At 39.9% G+C, this 23,827-nt stretch overlaps 1 protein-coding gene across 4 annotated transcripts; it reads left to right on the top strand.

Annotated features, from left to right (window-relative positions):
- The first annotated feature begins 175 nt into the window (after positions 1-175).
- sanbr (SANT and BTB domain regulator of CSR) lies at positions 176-22,149 on the top strand. Of its 4 annotated transcripts, none has more exons than XM_023279390.3 (23): positions 177-1,267; positions 2,354-2,505; positions 2,652-2,823; positions 3,783-3,879; positions 4,103-4,341; positions 4,568-4,626; positions 5,093-5,253; positions 6,753-6,839; positions 6,969-7,079; positions 7,268-7,391; positions 7,511-7,663; positions 8,749-8,891; positions 9,005-9,101; positions 9,191-9,223; positions 9,420-9,519; positions 12,095-12,180; positions 12,529-12,557; positions 14,048-14,121; positions 14,235-14,323; positions 14,513-14,595; positions 14,673-17,525; positions 20,587-20,745; positions 21,663-22,149. In XM_023279390.3, the coding sequence occupies exons 2-21, from the start codon at positions 2,356-2,358 to the stop codon at positions 14,707-14,709; spliced, it is 2,124 nt and encodes a 707-aa protein (XP_023135158.2). In that variant the 5' UTR covers positions 177-1,267; positions 2,354-2,355; the 3' UTR covers positions 14,710-17,525; positions 20,587-20,745; positions 21,663-22,149. The 4 variants fall into 4 exon arrangements, with proteins under 4 accessions (XP_035808368.2, XP_054874875.1, XP_023135158.2 ...); XM_055018898.1 differs by having other exon boundaries at positions 21,828-22,149; XM_035952475.2 differs by lacking the exon at positions 9,191-9,223 and having other exon boundaries at positions 176-1,267.
- Positions 22,150-23,827: the final 1,678 nt, after the last annotated feature.

The raw sequence follows: 23,827 nt of genomic DNA on the forward strand, positions 1-23,827 counted from the left end.
AACATGTGTGTAGCCCTCTCAGCAGGATTCACTGCTGGCTGTGTGTATAGATGGAGGTTTGTTTATTGTATTGCACTAATAGAATAATTAATACAACTTCATGCAGTTGATTGAAAAGGATGTTTTTTGGCAGGGACGGTGGATTTACGGCAGCCATCTCTAAGCAACAGGACGCCTAACCTGCTGCAGTGCGACAACAAGGACGAATAAGCGCTGCAGTTACAGATGAAACTAGCAAGCTTTTATTCGTCTAAAGTATTTTAGGAAGTGGAAGCTTAGTGACAGTGTGACTTGTCGATAGTATTTCTTCCACGTTTAGTCTACGCTACCGTGTTACTGGACTTAGGAGTACACCAACGTCAAAGCTAAGGAGTTACTTAAGCTAGCACTTATGCTAGCTAAATAAGGCTAGTGCTGCCTTCCAGGACTGTAGGAAATATTGTAGGTACTGGCGGAGTTACATCTGAAGGCTCCTTTAAGGCCTAGTAGTTTTGCAGAAAATTTTGATTCCTGGTCATTTTCTTAGATGCAGGGGCGGCTGTGGCTCAGGTGGTAGAGCGGGTCCTAGTCATGTGCTGTTTTGTCCTTGGGCAAGACACTTTACCCACCTTGCCTCCAGTGCTGCTACTCACACTGGAGTATGAATGCGTATGAATGTTGGTGGTGGATGTCGGAGGGGCCGTAGGTGCGGCCTGGCAGCCACGCTTCCGTCAGCCTGCCCCAGGGCAGCTGTGGATACAGATGTAGTTTACCACCACCAGAGTGAGAATGTGTGAGTGAATGAATAATGGATCCATTGTACGCGCTTTGAGTATGCCTTAATAGAAAAGCGCTATATAAATCTAATCCATTATTATTATTATCGTGAAATTCCCTGCAGTCCTACTTTAATCAAACGTCTCAAGTAAAAAAAAAAAAGACGATATCTGCGCGTATCTTATAACGTATCCAGACCATGATGTTTAAATTACGTAACCTGAAGGACACCGCAACATCCACTTGCACTTGAGTGATAATATTCGACTGGCCACATTGCTGGTGGTCGTAACGTGCGGTTTGGACCTGCTCGCAAGACGTTTACGAGGAGTACCTGAAGGCAGCAGATCCTGTCCCGTCCCGCAAAGTTAGCTAGCATTAGCAGAGGATGCAGCTAGCCGGCAGGAGAAGACCGCAGCATCAGCATCACCCTCACACAATGACATAAAATATTCACCGGATTGGATTACTGTACGAGACGACGGTGGGGAATTTCTCCAACACGGGATAAGTATGTATTCTTCTTGCTGTTTGAATATGTGTCGTAGAGAAACAGCTGGTTTAATTTGACCTAAAATGTTGTGGTGTTGATGCAGCAGGAGGACAGGGGGGCTCGGCCTGCATCACTACTCACAGCACATTTCTCTATTGTACACCATACATCTCTATTATATACATGTATCAGTGAATGTTTCTGCAGTGCATAAATCATGAATCTGTTCTTTGTCTGTCAGCTAACATCACCTCAGATTAAAGCTCTGCACAGCCATCAGGATGTTGTAAACTGTGATGTATATGGTGGTAGAAAATCACACTAACTTTGAATTATGCCAAAGATACCACTGACAAAAACCTTCAAAACCGAATTTTTATGCATGTGCATAAATTTGACACCAGTTGCGATGCATGCTGAGACGGTTTGATGTAAACGTATAAAAATAGCGTACTTAGTGGACACATTTTCTGAAAAAGCTATCATTTTTCAAACAATGTGTCATCTGTGCTTTAAAACAAGGAAAATAATTCTTCAAAATTTTATCCACACAGTGCATTTGCTAGACCAACAGTCCAGAACCTGAAAATGTTCGGTTTATTATCAAAAGACAAAGAAAAGCATCAGAGTCTCACAGTTAAAAAGTAATCAAAGAATATTCATTTATTTCTATTTCTTTATATTGTTTTGTATTTGCCACTAGAGGTGCAACATTTGTTTAATCATTCAAGTGTCAGCTGATAAATTGGGTATTTTGATATTTTCAGTTTGAAGAATTTTTAAAGAAAAAAATGTCAAAATTCTTAAAAGTGAATATTTTATGGCTTCTTTCCTCCTCTCTGACAGCAAACAGATCATCTTTTGGTTATGGACAAAGCATGACATTTGAGGACACTATGTTGGGCTTTGGAAAACACTGATAGAAGACCAAACAGCTGATTATTAATCAATAAAATATTGTCAACAATCACCAATTGGAATTATTGTTATTTGCAGTTTTGGTTCTGTACATTTACCAAGCATTTTATTGGACAAGAGGAGGATCAAGCAGGTTGAGACATTTATTTCTGACTCGGTGCATTTTTTTTTTCTCCGTCCGTGTAGAGATGAGTCGCTTCTGCTCAGACAACAACAACTTTCCCTATGACAACAATGTCCTAGTTTTGGACATGGTGCTGGGCTCTCTGTGGGGAGTGCCTCAGCCCATAAACTGGGACAATGTAGCCAAGCTAGTACCAGGCTTCACTCCCAAGGAGGTAACTGGAATGCTGGGTAACTATGAATGCTTCCATCCATCCACTTCTCCATACATCCCATCCCGTCCATCTGCTGCTCCATGCTTTAGTAACATCAGACCTTAAGCGTTAAGCCGTAATTCTGTGGCACTGATGTGACCCTACAGTGTGCCCGTCGATTTGAGGAGCTGAAGAGCACAGGAGGATTTCCTAACGTGGACAACCAATGTAACGCCCTGACAGAAGGAAACATTTCCTCTTCAGATGGCCTGTCCACGCTGCTGGACCCTGGGGAGGTGGTGGACAGAGGAAACAGCCAGAGCAGCAGCAAAGTTACAGGTCTGTTAGTGCCGTCTTCAGTCTTCAGTTTAGTTACTTTAACCAACAAGAGCCAACATTTGCTTGTCCAAGTTTTAAAAAGCACTGAAACCAGATTTTCTCCTTTAAAAAGACATTAAAAGGGGCAGGTCCAGGAGTGTATTAATTACACTAATTAATGAGAGCAGTAGAATTTTGTGTGATACTACATACTACTGTGAAGTCCTGAAAAAACTGTGATCACGATGAATAGGTTGAGATGTCATACTTTAGCTGGTGTGATCATGAAGCTGAAGTTAAAATGCTTTCTACTCTGTTGGTGTGGTTTTTCTGAACCCTCTTAAAAGATTACGGATCATGTAATGCTTTGCAGTCTTTGCTTAATTCCCTCAAAAAGAGTCACATGAAAAATGGCTTTGAAACCCTTTCTAAATCAATTTAATTTATTACTTTAAAAATGAATTATTGTCTCATGGTTTATTTTTTTAATTTTTCACTTTTAGGTTTTAGCTTTCAAATGTGATTTTTGAACAAATATATAGTGTAGTCCAAAGACAGTCTGCAGTGTAGCCCATTAATTATTACATGGTCAGATTTCCTTCATAGGCTGCATAATGTAAATGTACTACTGTGTCTGAGGCTGGACAAAGGTCATAGTATGGGTGCTAATGGTACATCATTACTGTATCATTACTCTAATTACCACATAATTACAGTAATTATGCAGTTTTATTTGTGTTAAAAAATCAAATTTTGAAGCAATTCAAACATGATCAATTCAAAATTGATGAATTTAGTTTTTCTTTAACAAAAGCTTGCATCAAATCAAGTGTAAAGAGTTGATTTGAACAGTTTGGCTAAGCCTTTTGCTTTGTGTTATATAAACAGATCAGGCACAGCAAATGTGGTAAATAGAAATGGTCTCAGGCTCTTTCAAAACACATATCAAGATTTGCTTTTTGTTCTGCTGGTGTCTGCAGGCTCCAAGTCGACGCCTTCAGGAAGGGGTGGTGCTATAGAGAAGAAAGAGAAAAGAGTCTCAGTAGAGGAAGAAGACAAACCTCAGAAGCCACGAGAGTACGTTGAGAGATGTCTTCAGAATGCAGTTTTTTATAACCGTGAACCCAGCAAAGAAAAATGCACATTAACTCCTTACACATGATTTATACATCTAGTCTAACTGTAAAAGATACTCCACCTTAGAGTAAAGATCTTTTTATGTATTTATCCGTCTTAAGCGCAATGCAACTATATAGGGGGTAAAATTTTTCAAATACTGAATGTGAACTGTTTCCTGCAGTCCCAACATGGTCATCCATGTGTGCGATGAGACCAAGAACCTGAAGCAGGACTTCACATGTCCTAGAGATCTTCTTGTCAAAGAGATGCGCTACTTTGCTGAGTATTTGTCTGTGGACCCTCAGAGGTGGGAAGAGGTGGACATCTCAGTACACTGCGACGTTCAGATCTTCGACTGGCTCATGAACTACGTCAGGAGGAACTCTGCAGGAGAGGGTAACAAGGACAAGCCACGGCTCGGTAAATCCCAGGAAAAGCAAAAACTGTAAAACAATAATAGATACCACAGTTTTACACACGCCTGAGCTGTCACTTACACCACCTGTTTGTGTAAATCCGTGGATGGCGCTTGATTTATCGGTCACTAAACGTGGCGTGTGTTTGGTGGGTCACTGGCTGCGTGTTCTGTGTTGTTTGTTGGTTGTGGGGTTTGCTTGGTTGGTCATGTGGTGTTTGTCGGTTACAGAGCCCAGCAATGTGATCTCAATCCTGATCTCCTCCGAGTTCTTGAAGATGGATACGTTAGTAAGTGTTGTGCCATGTGATGCTAGGTGTGGTGATGTGCTTCGGGCCTTTTGTTTTTCAGATGAAAAAATCAACAATATATTTCCAAGATTATATTATAGTGAAGGTGCAGAATGCTCAGAGTTGCTCAGAAAGCACTAGCGGCTTGCAAATGTGTTTATTGTTGTGAGCTGATAAATATAATCTCTTTTAATCCAAGAAAATCAAGAGGCCTGTACATAGAGCTTTGTTAACTTAGTGTTGCATGGATGTGAAATATGTAGATGTTTTTGCCTCCAGGAGTTATTTAGACAGTTTCCAGTGCAATTTATTACTGTTGTTGTACTTAATAAAGCTGTATAAAAAGAGCTAGAATTGCAATGCTGATTAAGTAGTGTTTGGGTATTATTTATTCAAGATCACTGAAATTACATTTACCATTTATATGAAGGTCTTTGAAGAGTTCTGTGTGTTTATCCACGTTCAGGTGGAGGAGTGCATCCAGTACTGCCACAAACACATGAGCGCCATTGTGGCCACACCCTGCAACATGAACTGTATTAATAGCAACCTGGCAACACGGATCGCTGAGCTGTTCAACCACAACGAGGCAGATGACATCAGGGACAAAAAAGACAAGTTCAAGAGGTAAGAAGATGGAGGTGTAAACAACAGGGTTTCTGCAGGGCATTAAAAAGCATTAATAGTCATTAAGTTGATTTAGCGAAAATTAAGGCCTTAAATGGCATTAAAAAGCATTAAATTTGATTCTCAGTGGTATTAAAAATTCTTTCCGCAGTGTTCAAGAAAAATTTTGACAATAATAATATATAATTATAGATTGCAATTCGTCAGATCTGTGCATCTGTGTAAACATACCGAAGCATTGTGATAACTGTTCCAGCCGGTTGGGGACAGTTGCAAAAAACTGCATGTTTTTAACCTTCGTGTTGTCCTGCAGGTCAAAATTGACCTGATTCAAAGTTTGAAAATGTGGAGAAAAAAAAAAAAATTTCACAGTGAAACTTCAGATGTGCACATTTTCAACATTTTGGGGAAATTTTTGAACATTTTTTGGTGGAAAAAAAATGCAAAAAAAATGTTTCTTAAGAACATTAACAAAAAATCAACCAAAATCCAGCGAATTTCGCCAGGGTACACTCTGGACAGCTTGCTAGTCCGTTGCGAAGGTAACATTATGAAAGAGGCTACTGTGCGTGGTCACACAGAAATTTAGAATCACTTATTTGGCCACCATGCATGTCTTCATAGTGTGTGAGGAAACCAGAGAACACAGTGATTACCCAAACAAGCACATGGGAAACATGCGAACTTCATGCAGAAGTTCCAGCCGACTGCTGAGTTCATAATAAGGGTCTTGCTCAAATGTTGAACACTTGCAGCACTCGACAGGTCGGAATATTATTCCCCGTTCCAGAGTTGATTCATGAGTAATTATAAACCTTGAGAAGCAGGAAGTGTTTATGCATGGAAAAAGTATTATTAAAAAACAAAGACCTGTATCCACCATATTTTTAGTGTGTGAACTGGCGTCTGTAACAGCAGCAATGGCGTGCAGATCCTCTTTTTTGTGGGAGCAAAAGTTGTTAGACCTCGAACAGCACAATATGATCAAGCCTGTGCTTCTGCTACTGAGCAAAACTGGTCTTGAGTAACTGCAGACTTGTTCTCCTGCAGCGTTTTTACACAGTAGATGTAGAGAATAATGACTCCCCCTCAGAGGCAGTGCAGTCTACACATAACCCACTCAGAATACTAACCTGTAAGGTGTGGAAGAAGAATTCTGATTATGTACTGTGCAAATAGTGCATTAAAAATCTAAATAAAAAACTCAAAATTGTTGTCAGCAAACTGGGCGGAAGGTATTGAGCTGTGTAGTAAAATGTCCTGTGATTGATATCATCCTTGTAATTATTGCCCTCACTAATGTAAATGCACTCAGTTGCAGAAAGCAGCTGAGGTAACAGTGCTGGAGTTAGTCAGGCCTGTGTTGTTGAGTCATCCTTGCAAATTCAATGAATGGATTTCTTGTGAAAAAGGTTTTTCTACTTTTGAACCTGACCAAAAATACAGCAGCATTTAATGTTTGTTATATTTCCTGACTTCATTTCCTTTCACCCTTGAAGCAAACTCTTCCAAAAGAAAATTGAGCGTCTCTTCGATCCCAACTGCCAGAACAGAGATTCACCGGGAAATGCCTCGACTCTTTACAGGTGAGAACAAGTTTCATAGTTTTAGCATTGATAACTTAATAGCTTTCTTTGCTTATTCTTTCAACAGTTTGAAACTTTTTCTGTACTACCTTTATTGCTATTCTTTGTCATACATGTGTTGCATCCCAGATGTGGTCTGTGCCTTAAGCTGCTGACCAAAGACACAGAGAAGAAGATTTCTTGTATCCCAGGGAAAATCAACATTGATGCTCGTGGAGAGATCATCTATACACACACTAGGTAACGTAGCGGTCTTTTAATATGGCAAAGCATTGGACAAAATTTATGGACTCTTAATTGCACATAGCTGATACCTTCGAGAAGAATTTCATTTCATTTCCTTTTAAAGCGATAATTGCTTTCACTTGTTTCTGATCACCGTGTGTGTGCCTGTGTGTGTGTGTTTCTGTGTGTGTTTGTATTTGCAGACAGAAGAGCTGGGATGTGCATGAATACATGACAGGCCTGTATGAGGAGCTCAAGTCCTGGGTCCTAGTTTACTGGAGAATCTGGGGTACTATCAACTACCTCACCTGCTCCCGATGCCAGCAGGTCAGAGAGAGAGATGAGGAAAGATAATAGTTCAAATGTATTGCTTTGAGAGAAAAAACACATTATCCAAAGTGTGTGACTATGTGTATGTGTGTGTGTGTGTGTGTGTGCGCGCGCAGGTGTTTGTGTGTGCAGAGCTGACCCGTTGCAAGTACCACCAAGACAGTGTGCTGTATCCTGGCATGGGTACAGATAAAGGCTGGCATGGTGCAGGAATATATCCCTGCTGCAACCAGCGGGTTCTCCGCTTTGACCCCACTGGGATGCCCAAGGTAAAAACAAACACGGACATCCATCCCTTCCAGGACATTACATTTAATTCCATTAATTTCCCGGATTAATCCTAACCATAACTATTAGTTATGTGTCCTTAACCAAACTTGAACACAGTCTTCAAACTAAAATGTAATGAGATACATAATGTACAGTTGCCTTTTGTCCCCAGAAGGGATGTGACTCATATCTGCATGGCCTTGGTTTGCTACAGAATAAAAAAAAAATGAAACAGAATTGAGCTGAGTTCTTACTTTCTCCATGGTTATCTATTGAAAGTTGTGATCAATAAGTGGATTGTAGGGGTTTTTCAAGCAGTTTTTTGTCTTTGGTTATTATCACAGGTATCATAAAACTTACAGTCAATCATTCAGCCCACTCAAAGGGGAAAATATGCTTGGTATCATTGTGTGTAACCCTGAACGTGGACCAGATTAGGAAAAAAGAAAGAATAGTTTATTTTGTCATCTGCCAAAAAATCAGATTTTAGTGAGCGACAACAGGTTGATTTGTCCTTTAATGCTTCCTGTGTCTATATTTACACTATTTGACTGACACAAAGAGCTCAAGAAATAAATGCTAAACAGTGTGGTTATTGTGGTCATTCATAAGCTACAGACCTTTGCATTTTAGGAATAATGATAATGAAAGAGAGACATTTTGTACTGAAATACTTCTAGGGCATTACTGAGGGATCATTATGTCTTAATAATGGACTTGATCTGACCAAGTCCACAGAGAATAAGAACACAACAGGCCGCAGTTTAAAATTCACTCACATGCTGGCATTAATATGTTACCATTTTTACCATGATTCATGTAAATAAATATGCATCTGTTGTTTTTTGAATGGCGGATGACAACCAGGTGGATTTATTAGTTGTTTTGCTTTTGAACTTATGCTAGAATGACATATCACAAAACACCGTGGTTTGTTTTTAGACAACAAACTGCACCAAATTCCACTTGGAATTGAACCGAGATTGCCTTTACAGACGTCTGAGTCTGGTTTCATGGACAGCTCTGTTATCAGCCCAGATGCACTAGTTTTCTATCCTAATGTAGTGTATGTGTGTGTTTTCAGGGCTGTAAGATGCGAGATCACATTGTGAACGTACCAGATGAGGAGAACTGTGACGAGGCGACGTCTGCACAGACCAGAGTCCTCAATGACCTGCTGCTGCACAGAGATGCAGTGTGTTTGTGTCACACACCACCTGCAGAGGGGTGAGTGTGTGTGGATTGTTTGATTTCTCCCAGTGTGTGATTGTGTGTCTATTTGTGAACATTTTATGGGGGGCCTTGTTATGAAATGTTGTGTGTTTGTATGTGTGTGTCAGTGCTGAGGAGAGTCTGCCTGGTGCAGAAAAGGTTCAGGACTGCGACGTTCTCTTGGAGCCAACACTCCTCGGTCCTCTGAGAGGAGACGGCAGCACTGTAAGTCTGTGTCAGTGTCTGTTTATCAGCGTTTTCCCTGTTGGTGCCTTTTTCTGGTCCTTACTTCATCTACATTGTCTTTTAACCAGTTTTCCCTTTTGAAAAACTGGAGTCTTCAACTGGTAGGACTTTCCTCATTTCCTACATTATATCTGTTGAGATTTTAGTGCTGATTGTTGTACTTTGAACTGCAAACACGTCAAGATGATTGCAAAGGAACTGTGGATGATTCTTTAGATCAACAGTTAAAAAAACTGAAGGGTGAGACTTCCATGTTTGCTAATCAGTGTTTAAAAGTTGTGACCTTTCCTCCTCCAGAGGCAGCAGTCTCTCCTGTCAGAGGATGAGGAGTACACCACCGGGTCAGAGGTCACTGAAGATGAGGTGGGGGACGAAGAGGAGCAGTCCAAGAAACAAGGTGGACAATCTTTGGTGTTTTTTGTGACAAATTACAGTTGGATCGTGTTACTCTTTCTGTGTTGTTATGTCTTGAGTGCTACAATTGATTTGTATTTCTGTGCGATTGGGCTAAGAGTAATGTTTAAAGGAAGAGTTCACCCTTTTGATTAAAAACACTCTGATTACCCATGTCCACCTGGAGTCTGGACATGGGTAACTTAGCTTAGCATACAGATTGGAAACAGAAAATATTAATCTGGCCATGTCCAAAATGTTAAAATGTGGCTATTAATATCTCTAACAATGACAAAGTAGATATGATGAAGTAACATGTGGTGTGTTGAATCCAGTGGTGGTAGAAATACACAGAATCCTTGCTTAAGTAAAAGTACCAGACAGTACAGTGTTAGTACAAAGCTAACAGCAGAGTTGGTGAGCCTCGGGAGCACTCAGCAGAGAATGGTAGAGAGAGCAAAGCTTGGCTGCATAACTAAAAGAATCCAAATGGCACCAGCAGTTGGCTATACTGCCTTAAAATTAAAGTAGTAACTGCAACTGATCAGTAACTTGAATGTGAGATACTGTATTACACACACATGTAGTTCTTTGTGAAGTGCTACACAGTCAATGAACACTGGTTGTAGGTCAGGTCTTACTGTGACATCCAGGCAAGATCTTCTACTTCCAATCACAACATGAGATTGATATCAATATTGTCCTAAAAGGTAATTAGGTGATTATTAAAATCTTAAACTGATCCTTAAAACAACAAGCTAAGAGCTTGGTCTAAGAGCTTTTGAAGCCATTTTTTACATAGTAAATTTTATATAAATAATGCATTTGTATATGATTAACGTTAATAAACAGTATAGAATAGAATAGAATAGAATAGAATAGAAAAGAATAGAATAGAATAGAATAGAATGACTTTATTGTCATCATACATGGCGTGACAAAAATATAAATAGCTTCCGCTGGGCGTTGCACAACAACAACCAATAAGAAATAAAATATCAACATTAGATAATAAAATCAAATGTGCATGTGTGTAATTTTGTATTAATTAACTAATTGCATCTTGTCAGTGCCACAGAGTTTGTGCATTTATGGGCAAACTGAAGCAATAGATATTTATTCTTAACAGTCGGCACATCTGTCACGTTCAGTTGTGTTCCGTAATAGTTCAATAGTTTGGTGAAGAAAATGATGGAAAGTGGTGATGAAAGTCTCTGATACTGATCATTTTCTTCCAGTACTATTCATATATATATATATATATATATATATATATATATATATATATATATATATATATATATATATATATATATATATATATATATATATATATATATATATATATATATAGTCATACAAATGCTTATGCAAAGGTTTAATTACAGAAATGTAACTCCATGTGTCATCATTACCTTAATTTTGTCTTCCAGTGACAACTTATTTGCAGTTGATCATAAAGATATCTTAGCAATGGGCAGTGATTTAAAGTTGTAATGGTTTTAACTGAATGATGCATACTATGACTGATAGTAATGTAGCTTATCTTTTCTTTCTTATTACACTCAGCACATAGAGGATCAGATCTCTTATGGTTATAAAAATTCTTATTATTTTGTCAGTAATCCCAAACATCCGTTCAGAGCCAGAGGGCTGCTAGTTTCCAGTTTAATAAAATTATCCAATAATGATGCCAGTTGTTTGTTTGAGAGTTTGGCTCATGAATAGTGGATATGATAGATAATTTTAAAGTGATTTAGGCTGAGTTTAGCACAAGAGGCACTTCTGTTTATGCTCTCCACAGCAGCAGTCTCTAGTTTCGTCTGGACAATGTTCTCCAATTTCCATTTGGCAGTTATCTGTGGGAGAAACTCTAAAGACACAACAATAATAGAAATACAGGATAAAAGAGCCTTGAGGGAGGAGAGGGGGCGAGTCCAAAACAGAGTCAAACCACGACTTTCAGAGCCTTGTTGGTAAATTTTGGATTGTGAGACTGAGTAAAGTGGAAAAAAGGTTTGAATGAAGGAGGTTGAAGTTACTTTACATTTGCAAATATGTAAGTCCAAGGCAGCCTGTGCAAAGAGGTGATTATTATATACTGGGCTCCAGTTTGAAACTTGAAATCAAAGTAAGATCTGAACTGATGCCAGACTGGGGTTAGAAGGGAAGGAGTTTTCCATCAGATATGAAATTAGCATATGATGACTTCTGGTTATCATGTTCTGTGATTAATCACCTCATAATAAATGTCATGTTTACATGCATTTTGTCTCCTTTGACCCTTGCAGTGCTGAGAGCAGCTTCCGTTCAACACAGAGCCGCTGTTCAAATGTAGTTTAAAAGGCAAAAGCAGAGTGAGGACACATAATGAAATGTGGCTCTATATATAGCACATTACCACTGTTCCACCCTCACTGCACATTTCCATCAACTCATCTATTTTTAACTCGTCACTGTCTACTTCCAGTAATCACAGTTTTCAGAATGGAGAATGATGTGATGACTCCTCTCAGCCTGCAGATGGCGTCTGATGCCTTCAGTGTCTACCATCATGCTCTCTGTTTTTCTGTTTCCAGCTGCTAAGAAGGCCAAGAAGGCCCACAGACCTCTGAAAAAACAAATGTCTTCGCCAAACTTCCAACGCAAAGAAAAATCTGAGAAAGTGAGTCAGTCATTTCATTAATATTTCTTTTCAGTTCCTCAGTGCAGTAAAATACTGCAGGAATGACAGATGTGTTGTCTGTTTTGGTCTTATGGTACAGCAGAGTCTATTGTTTGCCTTCTAAATAATGTGAAAGCTTTAAATATAGATAGAGAGGTTAGCATAGTGACTTTTTTTGTGTTTTGATTTACTGATGAAATTACACTGCCGCTCTGCAAGTTGTTTTACATTTTGTTTATTATAGCAAAAAAAAAATAATTCCATGAACTGACATCTGCTTAAAGAGAGTCATGTTCCTGAACGTATCATACAAACTGCTCATTCATGGCTTTGATTTCTGTCCTTCAGTCGCAGACCAGGGACAACACACCTTTCATGTAAGTTAATCTATACAACCTTAGTTTATTTCTTCATTTTAATGTTAACACACCACTCTATGTTTCAGACTATATATCTGAGCTTACAGATAAACTATTTTTCAAGTCTGTCTTGAAACAATTGTCAGGTGCACATATACACAGTGAGGGTAAGCTTGCCATCATCAGTCCATGACTGCTCATTTAAAGGTCCCATCCGAAAGGCAAAGTGTGCGATTCTGGAGAGATTGTTATCTAGCTAGTTAGCGCATTTTGATAGCTGGCATGTGTCTGATTTGCCGTCCTTCCTGGTCCCACTGACCCCTTTGCCCCTGTCCTGTACATGAGCACGAACGTACAGAGGACATGCTGTGTTGTTGTGTGGATCAGTCTTTCTTTGTTTCCTATTCACAGAGCCAGGGCTGTGTAACAACACCAAATTCTTTTTCACACACAGAATGGACAGCTAGCAGGCCAGAGATATAGAGGAATGATTCAGTGAACTTGACAAAATCTGTAAAGTGTTAGAACTGAATACTCCCCTGTCCTTCCTTTATATAAAAGTACTTTCCAAAATGTAGCAGCTGCTGATATGAGCCCTCAGCAGTCTGGATTCATCAAAATACGTGGTACAAGTTTCAGAGCTCCTGTCTTTTCTATGCTGTTTACACTGTAACAAGAAGAGGAGTTTTACTGCAAAAGACTAACTTAGAAATGACTTCCTTTTCCTCATGCAAAATTCAGACTACATGATATTTTTGTCCGGCAAGATGATCATTGTGTCAGATTACAGAGACAGTAATTCTGGATGTGACTTCAGCAGCACACATGATTACAGTCACCTTTCTTGTGAAGAAGGTACCAAGAATAAAATTCCGGAAACAAGACTGTAAGCAAACAATGATGTCTGAGGCAGTGCGTATGAAAAACCTAAAAAAAAAAAAAAAAAGTCCTTAAACGTTTGCCTTTTGCTTCATGTTTCTAGTTGTGTGTGGGAAAACAGTGTGCTACTATTTGTCATCGTCACAGATGCTGAAGGTGTATCTTCTGCTATCATCAGCCACGATCCGCTGCAGGGGGTGGAATAATTAGCTGCTGCACCTGATGCTCTGTGTCTTTCAGATTGTATCTAGTCTGAAACCAACAGAACACTGTACTTGTTCTGTGAAGTGTTTTTACATTAAGGAGGTCTGCAGACTTTGGCCTCATCATTCACACTGAAACAACTTGAAGAAAAAATATCTCTTATTGCCCAGTAAGAAGTCAGGAGAAATGATTACAGCAAACAAACCCCGATTCAGTCTTTGTTGACACTTAAATTTCTCAGATGCAGAAAACATGTATCCACAGTCTGACAGAAACATTCAACACTAACACTGTGTGTGTGTGTGTGTGTGTGTGTGTGTGTGTGTGTGTGTGTGTGTGTGTGTGTGTGTGTGTGTGTGTGTGTGTGTGTGTGTGTGTGTGTGTGTGTGTGTGTGTGTGTGTGTGTGTGTGTGTGTGTGTTGTAGAGTGAGTGTCCAGAAGAGTAAGTGGGACAGCTCTCGCTCTATGCGCTACAACCAGGACGCTCAGAGAGAAGAAGGTAAAGGAGGACTTGGAGTCATATCAGCTACATGGCACCCACTGAATCAGCCTTCTAAATGTTTGTACTGTTTTCTTTAAGCCGTGTTTGATTGTTATTGTTGTTGTAACCAGACCAGCGTCGCATGGTGGAGATCGTCGGCTACCTGACTAAGATGAGGTTTGGAGAGCAGGAACAGAGTAAATCCAAGGATACTAAAGAGGTGCCTGTTTGTTTCTATACTTGAAAACATAGCTGTGATTTAGTGTCAGGAGGCTGGAAATGTGAGTTTGACCAGGATTTATTGTCTCACTTCACATTATGTGATTCATGATTGGTGTTGAGCTGTCAGACCTGCTGTCCTAGTTTGTGCAGCTGCTGCCTGATGTTTTCGTTCTGTGTGCGTTTGCAGCCTGCAGGGGGAATCTACTCCAGACTGGAAGCACAGTTTAAGAGTGCCTCTCAGAGCAGACAGAGTTCAGAAAAGGCACCCAGGTACTCTCTACGTTGTCACGCACTCACCCCTCCTCATGTCCTGTTCAGTAACTGACCATTTTCCTCTACGTCCGCAGATCTAAAATCCGTTACGCTCAGATCCGAACAACATAAAAGACTGGATGAGATAAATATCCATCGAGCTGTTCAGAAGGCCAGCGTTAGACCAGGTGAAGAGGACAAAGAGGAAGAGGAGAGTCCTTCTGTGAGGGCTCAGCGCAGCAACATGCCGTCCTCCTGGCAGCCCCTCCAGCACGGCCACCACTTATAACCCAGCTGTGGACCCCCTCAGACCTCCCCTTGTCAGTCCCGTTCCCTCGCTTCTCTGCTTTACTCAGGTGACTACGTATGGATCACCATCAGCCGCATTCTCTGTCACTCAGCTTGCTGTTTGTTTGTGCAGCTGTGGCCAGTCTGTGAAAAACAAGGTGAACTGTGGATCCAGCTCAGCTCGTAGAAAACGCACTCTGACTTCTTCTCAGTGTTTCTGCAGACGTAGATGTGTGGGGGCAACATGACGCACATATGGAAGTCTTTTTCTGTCAGTCAAAGAAATAAAAATGAAAGTAAGTCGCGATTCTAAAAATATGATGTGATAAGTCAGAATTTTAAGTAAGGTGAGAACACTTGCTAAGTCAAAATGATAAGGTAACAAGAAAATTATGATGAAAAGTCGCAATATTGAGAACAAAAAAAATACAGTTATTATTGTAAAGGTCATAACTGTGGCTAAGTCCGGAACATTTTCATGAAAATTCAAAAATTAAGAGATTAAATTTCTAAATTATTAAGATAATTTAAATAATGAGGTAAAAATCTAAATCATGAGATTAAAAAAAATGTCAAAATTATGAGAAACCAAAATAATGGGATGAGAAAAATTGATATTAAAAAAGTTTTTTGTTTTTTTTAAAAGCTTGCTGTATAAACAAAAAACCTTTTTACCGTAGGCTTTTTAAAAACATGTCTTTCTTGATATATGTACTGTTAATATTTTGTTGTTCTGAGAGGAATGGGCTTCTGTAGGTCTGTAAGTTCTTGCATTTCTGAAGTGACTCTAATGTTGACCTCCACACTAGTTTGAGAGTGAGTTCAGAGGTGCAGAAACTTTGGTTTATTTGAATGAACCTGCTGATGGCAGAGCTTCAGGACCTTCCACTGATGTCTAACTACTAATCCTCATTGTGTTCTGTGCTGAAGCATCTGCTCATCTGATGCTGCACCTACGTACTAACGTCCCCCAGTTCTGGTAGAGATCTAGCTCTAGTCATTCCTATGTGTACTGGAATGTGCCTGTACTGTTCAACACTGGGACCAATAAAACAGAAATGACACTGAACTGCACTCAGAGCCTCATTTGACAGCTCGTGTCTGGTTTTTGTCCACTTGGTGGCAGCAGTTCACCTCAACGGAGTAACCCAGCTCCCAGTAATCAACTTTGCCCCAGTTTGACCAGGACCTGTCTGCTCTGCTCCAACAGGGGGGCAGGTGATATTGAAGATTTTAAACAGCAGTCAAAGAGTGGTGAAGTGTCAGTTTTGGGCCTCAGTGTGGCTGTTTTTTTTGTTGTTGTTGTTCTTGTTTTTGTCTGAAAACACAACAAGGAGCAGCTTGTGAAAGGCCTGGGTAGGGGCTGGTATGTGCCATTGGGTAGAGGGTCAACTGGCCTCTGCTGGAGAGGCAGCGAGCGGTGGGTGTGCTAACCTGGCTCTTCCTGTCAGACTTACTCACAGGGGTATTAATAACCCTGCCTGCCCACAGAGCAGGGCATGAGGGGCGTTGAGCAGGCGAAGTGGGCATTTTTTCTCCCTGTAGGCGGGGGCTACCCCAGCTGTTCCCTCTTCTCCTCGACAGCGGATGCCGAGAATGGCTGAGGATCTCTGGATCTGGGTCAGGAAGAAAGGGAGGGGGGGTCCAGTTACAGCCGGACTGAATTATGGTCCCACAGAGATGGTTAGATATAAGAGCATCAAAGTCGACATGAACAGGAACGCAGAAATGCTGAGTCCACCAAAGACTACAGGCCCTGTAAAAGTCAAACGTTGCCACTAATATGACCAGAAACCTTTTCTAGAACTCTTCGCAGCTTCAGTAGGTCCCTGAAGTCCAGGTCGACACGCTGGTTTCTAACGAAATGAACCAAAGCCCCGCTGAGTGTGATAGTGAATTATCTGCCAACATGAAAGCCCAGCAGCTCTCTCTCTGGTTGCATCAGAGCTGACAGGTTGTGGGATTGCATCAGATGAGCGTTTCAACTTTCAGCGGCAGAGCGTCATCGTAACCTTTAATGTAATACCAGTATGTTAACAGGGATTAGTGGCAGAGTCAGCTTACACAGCAGCAACCTTGGCCAAAGATGTCAGGGAGGAAGCTGCCGGATGCTGCGTGGCGAGTGTGACAGATGTCATCCATCATCGTTATCATCATCAGCAGCAGCTCTTCTTTTTAGGATTTGTCAGTCACTGTTCCCTCTAAGCTGCGCGCGTGCGCAATTGCGCACTGCTGACACGCTCTCCGTGCACAGAAAATCTAACCAACCTAAATTGTAAATAAAATAAACACGTAACAATTCATTCTGTGCTATTTTTCAGTGTGAGTCAGTGAGTTACCGGTGACTGGCTGCTGCAGCCAATGATGCGATTCACATACGTATTTACCATAGACTGTATATAATGGTATTTACGCAGCTAATCAACGTCAGGCGTCCTTATGTGCAGCCATCGTTGTTGTCATAGATATGAATGAGTAGATAGGACACGCCCCTTTGAGCTGCGTGCTACAGCGAGGCTAAGCTAGTGGGGGAAAAGTTTCAGTGCATTCCGTAGAAGCGTGAAAACGGAAACAACAAGTATGCCGGCTCACTGTGCTGCATACAATTACACACTACGTCATACGATTGAGACAAGGAAACTTGGAATGACTTTTCATAGGTAAGAATAGTTTTTGGCTCTTTTTTCGTTATGAAATCTTGTTGAGAGCTTCCAGTCTATGAGAGCTAACTAGTTAGCCACTAGCAAAACACTAAGGCGAGCTAGCAGCTTGACAACCAAATACCAGGCGATTAATAGTAGCTGTAGTATAGTTGTACAAGCAGTAGTAGTAATACTAAAAGTACAAGCAGCAGCAGTAGTATAAACAGCTGTTAGAGTCGTAGAAGTAGTATCAGCATTTGTAATAATATTACAAGTTGTAGTAGCAGTGCCAGTATCAAATAAAATTATTACGATTAGAGAAAAAATTAATCTGGCCCTTCCTGCAAATGTCACAGATGTATCATCGAGTACAGATACTTTAGAATTGGCTGTAAGACCAGATGGATATTTAGAATTTTTCACTCCCATACATCTCTCTGAACTAATTTCAATAGTTTCTACATTCAAACCATCGACATGTCTTTTAGATCCTATCCCAACTAGACTGTTCAAGGAGGCTTTACCTTTAATTGATTCCTCAATGTTAGATCTGATTAATCTCTCTCTAGTAACAGGTTATGTACCACAGGCTTTTAAGGTTGCTGTAATCAAACCTTTACTTAAAAAGCCCACTCTAGATCCAGATGTTTTAGCCAACTATAGACCAATTTCCAACCTCCCATTTCTCTCCAAAATTCTGGAAAGAACAGTTGCAAATCAATTATGTGAACATTTACAAAGGAATAGCTTGTTTGAAGAGTTTCAGTCAGGCTTCAGAGTGCATCATAGCACAGAAACAGCTCTGGTGAAAGTTACTAATGACCTTCTCATAGCATCAGATAATGGACTGGTCTCTATACTTATTTTATTGGACCTTAGTGCAGCATTCGATACAATCGACCACAAACTTTTATTACAGCGACTCGAACATTCTATTGGCATTAAAAGAACAGCACTGGACTGGTTTAAATCCTACTTATCAGACAGGTTCCAGTTTGTGCATGTCAACAATGACTCTTCTGAGCATACTAGGGTTAATCATGGAGTTCCTCAGGGTTCTGTCTTAGGACCAATACTGTTCACATTATACATGCTTCCCTTAGGCAATATTATTAGGAAGCACTGTATTAATTTCCATTGTTATGCTGACGACACTCAATTGTATTTGTCTATGAAGCCAAATGAAACTAATCAGCTAGCTAGACTGCAAGATTGTCTTAAGGACATAAAGACCTGGATGACCTATAATTTCTTACTACTAAATTCAGACAAGACTGAAGTCATTGTATTTGGCCCCAAACATCTTAGAGAATTGCTTTCAAAGCATATAGTTACTCTGGATGGCATTACATTGGCCTCCAGTACTACTGTGAGGAACCTCGGTGTTATCTTTGACCAGGACATGTCCTTTAACTCGCACATAAAACAAATCTGTAGGACTTCCTTTTTCCACCTGAGAAATATTGTGAAAATCAGGAACATCCTGTCTCAGAGTGATGCAGAAAAACTAGTCCATGCATTTGTTACTTCTAGGCTTGACTACTGTAATTCCTTATTATCAGGTTGTCCCAATAGCTCTCTGAAACATCTACAGCTGATCCAAAATGCTGCAGCCAGAGTACTGACGGGAGTTAGCAAGAGAGATCATATTTCTCCTATATTGGTTTCTCTTCATTGGCTTCCTGTTAAATCTAGAATAGAATTCAAAATCCTTCTTCTGACATATAAAGCGCTTAACAACCAATCTCCATCATATCTTAAAGACCTGATAGTACCATATTATCCTAGCAGAGCTCTTCGCTCTCAGACTGCAGGCTTACTTGTTGTTCCTAGAATCTCTAAAAGTAGAATGGGAGGCAGAGCCTTCAGTTATCAGGCGCCTCTCCTGTGGAACCAGCTCCCAGTTTGGGTTCGGGAGGCGGACACCCTCTCTATTTTTAAGACCAGACTTAAAACCTTCCTTTTTGACAAAGCTTATAGTTAGGGCTGACTGGGGGACCCTGACGGGGTGAGCTGGTGTTTTCATTTGCAAAACTGACTTCCCCTCTTGACGTCCCTTTAGTCTGCCCCTAGTTATGCTGCTGTAGGCCTAGGCTGCTGGGGAACCTCTCTGGATGCACTGAGCCCTTCTCTAACTACCTATGTATTTACTATATATACCATTATTGCATTACATTCACTCTGTTTCTTTCTGTGTCCTTTCTCCGAGTGTCCCTGGTCCCAGAGCTGGATGCTGGATGCTTCAGATGTGTGGCTGTGTTTTATGGTCCTTGTGTCCCACCCCCCACCTCTCTATCTCTACCTCTACATCTCTATCTCTACCCCTCTACCTCTTCCCCTCTACCTCTATCCCTCTATCTGTATCCCTCTATCTCTACCCCTCCATCTCTATCCCTCTACCTCTTCCCCTCTACCTCTATCCCTCTATCTGTATCCCTCTATCTCTACCTCTACCCCTCTATCTCTACCTTTCTACTTCTTCTGTCCCTCTCAACCCGCCTGGCTAGCAGGCAGATGGGTCCCCCCACATTAGAGCCGGGTTCTGCTCGAGGTTTTTTTCCCTGTTAAAAGGGTGTTTTCCTTGCCACTGTCGCCTTTTGGCTTGCTCTGGGGGTCAGGCATACGGGTTCTGTAAAGCGTCTCGAGACAATTTGACTGTAATTGGCGCTATATAAATAAAATTGAATTGAATTGAATTGAATTGAATTGAATTGAATCAGCAGCAGTAGTTAGTGTACTACTACTACTACTACTACTAGTAGTAGTAGTCACATTGCTATTACTACCACCAATACTACCAATAGTAGTTATAAAGCCTAACTCATATATATCCAGATTACCATCTAGGTTCTTCCTCCAAACCCATTTTATGATTGGGATTACAGGCAATTCTTTAGGACTGCTCTCAAATAATTGAAATGTTACTAAACAAGGTTATACTTATCAAATTAAATAGCTCTGGTCTCCAGTATATTGGCAAATTCGGTTATTTGTACTTAATTCATTAGCATGATTTCTTTTTTAATATGTTGTGTACAGACTTACTTACTTCTCTGTCTACTTTTCTTACTCCATGTAGGTTTCCCAGAGACTATGGGTTGAGGAGGAAGTGGAAGTTTGTCGGCTTAGACTTGGTGTCATTCCATCAGAGTTTAACTTCCCGGCTCATCTTTGAAGAGTATGTGCCAGAAAGACCACGACCAAGCAGCCTTGAGATCTTAGACAGCGTCTCCCTGAGGTGGGTGTCAACGGTGTTCACAGTCAGGTCTGTGGTAATCCCGTCAAAAAACAAAACAGAAAAAAATCTAGATTATAAATCAACATGTAACCAAAGTACTCTGTGTATAACACCATAGTATAGGATGTAGTTCAGAAAATGTCAAAGTATAGTATGCTTTACTCAAGAATAACATAGTATGGCCTGTAGTTCATAGTATAGCATGTCGGCAAAAAAACCCCATAGATTATTATGTGGTTCAAAAAGCGCAAAATGATAGGATGTTGCCTAAAATTGTCATGTATGATATGTGGTTCAAAAAATGTCATAGTGCAGTATATTGTCAAAATAGTATGTTATTCAAGAAAACAGAGTATAATATGTCGTCCAAAAAAATGCCATAGAATAATATTTCATTGCACAAGTAAAAGTATAGTAAGTTTTAAAACTGTTCAAATTCTTATAATATGTTGCTAAAAAAACAAAAAAAAAACTAAAAAAGTCAGTAATATGTCAATTAAAAAAGCCTGTAGTGTTGCCCAACAAACATCATAGTATAGCATGTCGCTCTAAAAACGTCAGAGTATAGCCTTTAGTCCACAGCTGTCAGTAGGTGAGGAGCAACACAAAAGCAGTCCAAACGCTGGTTTCCAGAGGGTTAGACGAGTATTTATTTGAAAGAGGAAGTTTACAACAACACAACATGTCAGGGGGTTAAAAGCAAATGGGTGTTAGTAAAATAAAAATAAACAAACAAAACTAAAAGTAAACTTCACGTTGACATTGATGGGCATTCCAACCAGAAACAAAGTAAAAGATAATCAATACAAAAAAAACCTCTTCCTGTTCACCTCTTCAAGCCCACAAACACACTGCAGTAGCACCCTAAACTAAAACTACCAATGGGTTTCCTGTTTTCCTTTCTGAACAATTCAAAGGTCCCTCTCTATCTCCCTACACATCCACCAACCACTGGAACACATCTCCAAAGTTCTGCTGGGCCAGCTCAGCTTCCCCTCAGAAGAAGTTCCGCCAGATGAAGGAGCCTTTTGAGAGGCAGCTGGCATCGTGATTGGACTGTACTTTGGTCTGTTCCAATCCAGCTTCAGCTCCAGAGACGGCAGGCGGGACGAGTCAACGGAGGCCAGGTGGACGAAGGCTGCAGCTGAGTACAATCCAGAAAACAACAGAGGAGGAGTGCAGCTGCCCAGGACCAGAACAAGCAGAGTATGTCTCTTAGAAAACATCATAGTACAGCCTTTGGTATGAAAAAACGCCATCATATACATCGTAGATTGTACAAATAACAAGTCAAAGGAAAGAGACATACATTGTAGAATTGTAGTAATTGTGGGCTGACTGATTTACTGATTATCAGTATTTTATTTTTTACTGATTTACGGTAATAAATACATTTAAAAATGGTGCTACTTTGGCTCTGAACTTTTATCTACCTGTGGTCCCTCTGTCTTCTGGAGTGATTTGATTGGTTATACGTAACGAATAAAACTCCTTTAACATCTGTAAACAAAACAAAAACGTATCAACAAAGTTTTCCGTTAGTGTTTGTGTTCTTCTAAGTTTAACTCCAAGATTTTAAATACTTTCATTTACTGCAAATGAATATCTACTCCAGATGTCTCACTAATAATCATTATCAGCCTTAAAGACCCACAAAACCCACCTCTATACTCGACCACACTTAGTACAGTCCGGTTCCCCCTTCTATAAATCTGCTTGGAATCGTCCACTTCCTGTTTGTCAAAGTGGCCTTCTACCTGGACAGGTTTTGTTGGAGCTCATGCAACAAACATTTTGGGTAACTGCACTTTAATATGGATGGATGACACTGAATTAGAGTCTGTTTTCATGAGACTGAGTTAAGATGTGTAGCTCTGTCATTAAATAGTAAATTATTTCTCAGAATTCACAGAGAAAAGTCTGAAATGTTTGCTAGGTTAGCGTCCCACATGTTCTTTGGCTCAGCTAAAGCTAACTCTCTCCAACTTCTGGATCTCTTGAGTTGCTTGTTGTTAAAATATCTTGCTGTAGGTGCTGAAGTTCAGAAAGTCTGAGATGTTTGTTCAAAATAAGCTCATTCTCAAGTCTGATCTGAACTGTCCTCTTTTGTTTGAACTTTCCCTAAACTTAGGAGTTAATGACAGAGCAGCACATCCAGACTCAGTCTCATTTATGTAGAGATTAAACTTCAGTGTCATTCATTGATGTTAAAGTGCAGTTTTTCAAATGTTTGTTGCACATGCTCCCGACCAAACCAGTCCAGGTGGAAGACGATGTGAAGAGAAAGCTCCAGAGGATGAATATCACACATTTACGTTGGAAATAAATGTCCTTTAATTAGACATTGTCATGCAAAAGTTGGATTTCCCTTTAATGATGTTCAAATCTTTGTTGAGTGTTTTGTTGATGTTGGTTTCTAAATGTTTTTTGACACTCGGCCCCAAAGATTAAAACCTTTTACGGCTCACAAGCTGCAACAATTCATACATTATCAACCATCTTTCTGACTAAACTAAGATAAAAAAGTGAAAAACTGTCTGATTCCTGCATCATGAATGTAAATCTTTTTGGTTTTTATGACAGTAAACTGAATATATTTGGGCTTGACATTTTATAAACCAAAACAAGAAATGAATTACTGGAGAACACGACAGATTAATAGACAAAGAAAATGTGTTTTCTAACATACATTACAAGATACATACAATCTGAATTCAATTTTATTTATATAACGCCAATTACAGGTCAAATTGTCTCAAGATACTTTATATTTTTTTTGTCATAGTTAAAATATGACAAAGTAAGAAATTTAAACCTCTTGACTAATCCAATTTATTATTTGGTTTTTAAGAGACTAATGGACAATTAAAATAAGTTTCTCCACTAAAACTAATAAACATGAGGTTAAATAGAAGGAACAGTTTTAAATACTGCAGTCCCACGACGACAAGAATAAAGTTTGTCAACAAAAGCTAAATCTGCTGGTGGATTCCATGAAATTCCTAATAAATGATAATAAAGTGTGATACTAAAGGTTTGTGGTGCTAAAAAGCTCCAAGTAAAGATATGAAGTTGAACATCT

This window comes from Amphiprion ocellaris, chromosome 16 (assembly GCF_022539595.1).
Source record: "Amphiprion ocellaris isolate individual 3 ecotype Okinawa chromosome 16, ASM2253959v1, whole genome shotgun sequence".
NCBI classification, from domain to species: domain Eukaryota; kingdom Metazoa; phylum Chordata; class Actinopteri; family Pomacentridae; genus Amphiprion; species Amphiprion ocellaris.

Bases quoted from the DNA above. Each gene is read 5' to 3' on its own strand.
- sanbr (XM_023279390.3), top strand. From the start codon at position 2,356: ATGAGTCGCTTCTGCTCAGACAACAACAACTTTCCCTATGACAACAAT. The intron at 2,824-3,782 runs GTCTGTTAGTGC...TGGTGTCTGCAG, and splicing joins GAGCAGCAGCAAAGTTACAG to GCTCCAAGTCGACGCCTTCA. The intron at 7,392-7,510 runs GTCAGAGAGAGA...GTGCGCGCGCAG, and splicing joins CCTGCTCCCGATGCCAGCAG to GTGTTTGTGTGTGCAGAGCT.